The sequence below is a fragment of the Columba livia genome, chromosome 8 (assembly GCF_036013475.1).
Source record: "Columba livia isolate bColLiv1 breed racing homer chromosome 8, bColLiv1.pat.W.v2, whole genome shotgun sequence".
NCBI lineage: Eukaryota > Metazoa > Chordata > Aves > Columbiformes > Columbidae > Columba > Columba livia.
The window spans coordinates 10,549,100-10,555,099 of NC_088609.1; the positions used below are offsets into that span (position 1 = coordinate 10,549,100).

The following is a 6,000-nucleotide window of genomic DNA, read 5'->3' on the forward strand; positions in this document are numbered from 1 at the left end:
GTCCTGTGGGTTTTGGCAAGACCAGGGGTTCCCAGTCAGCCCCCCAGGCATGGAATTTCATTGCATTTGTTTGTCATTTACTATACTAGTAAACATTATTAATAAAGAGTTCCAAGTAAACGGAACATACAAAATTGCAGTGCAAATGACTTGTCTTAGATAACTTTGCTTTCTAATCCCACCACAACTTTAAGCAAAGCAACCCACGTTCCATGTCTCTCCATACGCTGAGCCCAGTAAAATCAGTAGCAGAACTACCCTTGTCCCACAGCACAGCTACAAAAACAGCCTCTTCGGAAACCATCAGCAAAACGTCCCACACTCTGGAGAGTTACCCCAGACTGTACTGTGTATTTTGGTGGCACTGAAACTACCCCCTCATTTTTCCTGCATCTATCTCCACCACCACCACACTGAACATCGTACTGAAGTTTGTGCATGCTCAATTTGAGAGTTAAGTTTCATAAATATTCCTGATTTAAAGCGTTTTTAATAAATATTATCTCCCATTGTTTCTCACTGATGAACATACATTTTTTTTTCCTTACCTGCAGCTGTAAGCAGAGCTCCTGTCATTACCCGGCACTTAAAGCTGGTTCATGTTATAACCACACTAAGGGTTCTCAGCGTTTTCATTTAAAACTCTCTTTAGAAATTCAGTGTCAATAATTAACATTAAATTTCCAAAGGGCTTTACTATCAGAGTGGACCATAATGGCTTCTGTAGCATCAGTGACAACTCACATTCATGGACGTTTCCTTTTCCCTTTTGCTAAGACACTAAACTTCAAGAGAAAATGAGAGAGAGAGAGAAAGAAAGAAAGAAAAAAAAAAGGGGGGGGGAGGAAAAAAAAGGGGGAGGAAGAGGAAAAAAAGGCAGGGGGAAAAGGAGGAAAAAAAAACAGTCTGATTTGGGTTCACCGCGCCAACCCCCCAAAGTTGCGCGGTCCTTTCGAGAGCTGATGTGTGAGGGAAAAGACCAACACTCACCCACACACCAGCTTTCTAAAGGAACAGGCAACCGAGGTCCGTTCTAAACGTGTATTTTGGCAAAAAACACCTGGTTTTTAACATCTCCGAGTCGCCCCCCCGCGTCCCCGCCACCCCACGGGAGGGAGCCGGGTGGAGGAGGCTTCACCCCCGCGGGCAGCGGCCGCAAGAAATCTAAACTAAAGACGCAAGCAGAAAAAGAAAGTAAATGCACCCACCTTCTTCTCTCCATTCCCGCGGTGTGAGCCGCCAGCCCGCTGCTCCGCCGGGGAGCAGGACGGGCCCCGGCCCAGCCCGCCGCCCCGCCTCGTCCTCCCGCCCCGCCTCACGGGGAGAGGCCGCTTCCCCCGGGGGCTCCCCACACACAAAATGCCGGGGAACAAGGGGGTGTTTCCCCTTCCATACTTAAATGTTTTACAAACTGCAGGTTGCTGAAGAAAAACATATTTGAGCCTTCAAAGAACTGATACCGAGCGAGGCGGGAACACGGGCAGTGCACGCTGCCCCTCACCTCTTGTCCTCTCAGGCCCTGGGCAGCCCCGCAGCGCGGTGAAGCTGTAAGGCTTTGTCCCCAAAAGTATCATAAGTTAAGCCACCTGGCATCACTTCTCTCGTCTGTAAAGTGTACAAATAAAAGTGCTTTCACAGAAAAATTTCCACGCATCCTTCCAGGTTAAACATTGCGCTGGTTTCCTGCGCAGTTGTGGTGACATTGCTGCTTTGCATGGGGGGTGATACAGGAGTTTGTCCAGGGCAACTCCAGGGAGAACACAGAGTGAATATGCCAAGTTTTCCTCTTCTAGTAGTTTAACACTTGTGGAAATCGAATTACAGATTTTAATTTTATTTTATTTAGTGCAGAATGAGTGTTTTACCTAAACAGAAACTTCAATGCTGTCTGTATCCATGCAAACATTTGTTAAGAATTTAAATTGATATTCACCTTCGGTTAGTGGTTTTCAGAGTGAAGGCTGTACAAAACAGACAATTATTAACGTAAAAGGCAACATAGACCAGAAGTACAAGAAAATGCCTTCCGGCCATTAAACATATTCATTGAATTTCCCAAGAATCTCTGAAATTTCACAGAATTATAAACAAATGCTGTAAATTATTATTGGTAACACAAACACGCTTACTTGTCAGTAGAAGGACAGAGATTAGAGTTTAAAAGCAATAATCTGATTCAGATATGCTTCTTGTAGATGGCACATTACACAGCACTATGCTATTTGGTTTTGACGCCTTGTTGACACAGACAATTATTTTGCATTATTTCAGAAACTTCACATTTCTGCGAACACCCTGGGTTCAGAGAGACTATTTTCATCTCTACTATACTACTCTCTTACCGCTGATGGCGTTTTAATACCAACTATATATAGATTGTTATCACAAAGATTTTGTTTCACTTAAAAATCCGGAGCCATACCAAAGAAATTGACAGTGAAAATTAATAATTAGAACTAAATTTAAATCCTGACCTTGAATTGTTCAAATGAGTTTGTCAAGTATTAAATTCATGAAGACCAGGTCTGAAGTTGGACAAGCAAAAATGCCCAAAATGTCCCAAAATGAACAACAAGCACACCAGAGAGATCTGTACTTCTCCAGAAACCTACACCATACATATCTTAGAAGCTATCTTCACATGGAAGACAAAAATACAGTTACTAAGATTAAAAAAATGCCACTTTCTTGTACATTCGTTCTTTCTCCTAACCATAGCTATGGGTCCATTATGCACCTGAGACTTGGAAAAAATAAACCAAATGGCAAACACAGAGATTAAGTTACAGATTAGAGATAACCCCTTGAAACAAACAGCAAAAATAGGGATTACAGATTTGCTCTAAACCCATGTTAGATACTGAATCTGCTCAATTTGCCATAAAGATAACAATGTTGACCATAGCAGTAGGAAGGATAACAAGGGGGCAAGGCAACTGAAATTACTATAGCCATAGTAGGGAGAACATGGAGCTTAATACATTAAAAGAGGGTTATGAAAAATTAGATGAAATTGCACGACCCAGGCACTGGTATTTTAATGAAATCTGTTAAGCAGTAACACAATGAAAGCTAAGAAAACAGAAAAAACCCACAAAAACAAAAACTGGGTGTGACCATATTTGATTTCTAAACATGAACAGTTGGGGAGTAAACCCCAAGGAAAAGGAATTATGAACTGTTTAAAGCAAAGGACAATACTGGCACTAAGTCAGATGGGTTTAAACCTGCCACAGAAACATTTGGGCCTGTTATTAAAATCTGAGTCTTGGCCAACAGAAGGCTCAGTTCTGGAACAATCTTCTCATGGCATTAATAGGACAAAAAAGAAACAGCTTAAGTGAAGGTTTAATAAGTTTGTGAAAATAATTATTATACAGGTTTGTGCCTCTAACGAAAAGAAAACAAAATAATCTAGTCAGTGTCCCAGCCTCACGTTTCTTTGCTACCACTGAGAGTTCTTTGAGATACAACTCATTTCACCGTGTTTCAGACCACCTGGTATCACTCCCCTTTCCACACACACAGATTGAAATCCTTATCCTACCTGACAGTCAATTAACTTGCTCTCTGTTTGAATATACCTTTTGTGACACTGCTGCCTGACACGAAGCTACACGTTATTTCACAAGCGGTGGAGTAAATCACATTCTGACCTTTTTACACTTCAGTGTTTGTTCTCATAAATAGCAAGCTCTTTGAGAAAAGAGCATGTGTAAAGCAATACCGCATATTTAACAGCAACTCCCAGTTAAAAAACAAAACCCAGAAATTATGTCAAAGAACTTAAAGTGAGGACTGAGCTCTGCTAGAAAAGATGCACCTTTAATCCTCCTTTTCCTTGGAGGAGGCAGCAAGAGTTCAGAACCAATGTCCTGGAGACCAATAAATCCCAAATATGCACAAGTGAGGTTTTTCCACAATGTTCTTTCTCTTTTCAGCAATATTATTGTAAAAGAAATGAAAAGCCAGTATCTCTGCTTGGTGAGTTATGAATAAAAATATTTTTGTTTACTTACTGCATGCTCTTCTCAGTAAACAGACTTGAAGGTGATATCATAACCATCTTTTGTGTTGTGTAAATAGCTCTACCGTGGCTGTATATACAAACCTACTGATTAGCTTTTATTTATTTATTGACTTTCCGTAATTCATGATCCATTTCCTCAAAATAGCATCAGCCCATTTCGCTCCTTATTAAAATAACCACCATCTCTAATTGATAAATTCTATTTTTAAAACATTTCTGTATTCTATAATCCAACAGTTTGGGGAAATCTGACGCGATTTGTGTCTGAAGTAACAAAGCCGTTCAAGTTCTTGTACCCCAGACTTTCACAGCACAAGCACAACCTGTGAGCAGCTGCCTCGTCTGCCACGTCCCTGCTGGGTGAGATACAGAGGGACCGGTACAAAAAATCATTTTCTATTTCTGTTAGAACATCTTGAGACAAATGTTTGACAGAGTAAGTTTGCTTTCACTTCCCCATGTAGCACTGGTGTTTAGTGAACCAGGAAAAAACAACACACCACCACACCCTTATGTAACCTACACCAGTACATATTTATTTCTTTTCGACGTTGTTTTTGTTTGTTTGTTTTCTCCTTTAATATATAAACTAAACCTTCCTGAAGTTTAGTCCTCTTACTTTCTCATATACTTCAGAAAGATAGCAGACAGGCAAGACCACCTTTCAGAAATCCTCTTGACATGTTACGTTTTTGTCTCATACTGGTCCTCCTTTGTGTAAGCGAAAACTCCAGTTCTTCCAGTATTTATTGATCATCTTTTCTGGAGACCTGCAAAGTTTTACTGATCTCCTTGAGACTTTTTCCTGGTTTTCCTTCTCTTTTCTGAAGAGCAATGCCCAAAGTACCCCAACTGAGGTGTTGGTAGGGCTATTTAGGGGGAAGAAATATCTCATTTTTTACATTCCACAACAATGTTGACCCATCCCATGAGGACATTGGCTTTTTTTCCTCCCACCGGTGTGTCTGCATTGCCTCAGGATCACTTTGCCCATCTCCAGAACCCTCAGGTCCCTCCTGTGGAACTTTGGTTTGTGCACTTGATTCTTTCTCAGTTAAGCACCTTGCACTTATATTTATTGAATTACAGCCTATTTATTTCAGACCGCTTCAGCAACTTATCAAGATTGCTTTGAATCCTAAGCTTGTTCTCTAAGCTGTTTGCAACTTTTGCTAACATTTTGTTATCCAAAGATTTCATATAACATGCACTTTTCAACAAAAGAATATCAAATAGTTTTAGACTTCAGGTGCACCCCTGAACAACCACCCCACATACAGTCTTCCAATCTCTGACTTGTCAACTGCTCATTTATTTTTTTTTCCAGAAAGTTCCTCTCCATCCAACTGAAGACTGTACAGTCATTTAATATAGATTAGACTTCCCTAGCTTGCTTCAGAGAAAGTCATGAGACAAAATCAAAAACATCACTGCAGATAATATGCTATGGCATTATAATTCCTCCCTATTATTCAGAAGTCCCCTGTTGATTCATTTGGTTATAGGACAAAAGTGTTGCTTTTAGACTAGAGTGAAAATTGCAGCTCTGGGAGCACAGACATTTCCCTTCCAGGACAGAATTATTCATTATTAGGTGTCTAAACCTCAGCAGCAACGATTCACCTTGGAGGCACACAGGACTGAATCACAGCTGTAACAGCAGAGATGCAGCAAAATAAGGATCCTAAAACATTGACTCACTCTCAGGTGTTTATGTCATCAGCAAGAGAAACTTTTGAATGAGTGTAGTATGAGATCTTCTTTAAAGAGAAAAAAACCCACAGACTCATATCTTTGTCTCACACAATGGCAGGATAAGGCCAGTTTGTGAAAAGTGGAACAGATAAGCTGTCCTGTCTGCAGAGCAGGTAACGTGCTAGCAAGGGAAAAACAGATTCCAAATCCCTGGCTTCATATGAAAAAATGAAATCTGTCTCTCTCCCTGACATACTGGACAAGCACCCAAGAAG

General features: G+C 40.7%; 1 protein-coding gene across 16 annotated transcripts in view; it reads right to left on the reverse strand.

The window, feature by feature from the left end:
• Positions 1-1,323, reverse strand: part of LEPR (leptin receptor) — a 36,718-nt gene extending 35,395 nt beyond the window's left edge. For 11 of the 16 annotated variants that reach the window (XM_065071975.1, XM_021296410.2, XM_065071974.1 and 8 more), the window contains exon 1: positions 1,209-1,322. In XM_065071975.1, the coding sequence (XP_064928047.1) occupies positions 1,209-1,222 (14 nt within the window). In that variant the 5' untranslated portion in view covers positions 1,223-1,322. Of the gene's footprint in view, positions 1-548; positions 786-1,208 lie in introns of those variants that run through there. The other 5 variants (XM_065071983.1, XM_065071982.1, XM_065071980.1 and 2 more) reach the window with 3 other exon arrangements.
• Positions 1,324-6,000: the final 4,677 nt, after the last annotated feature.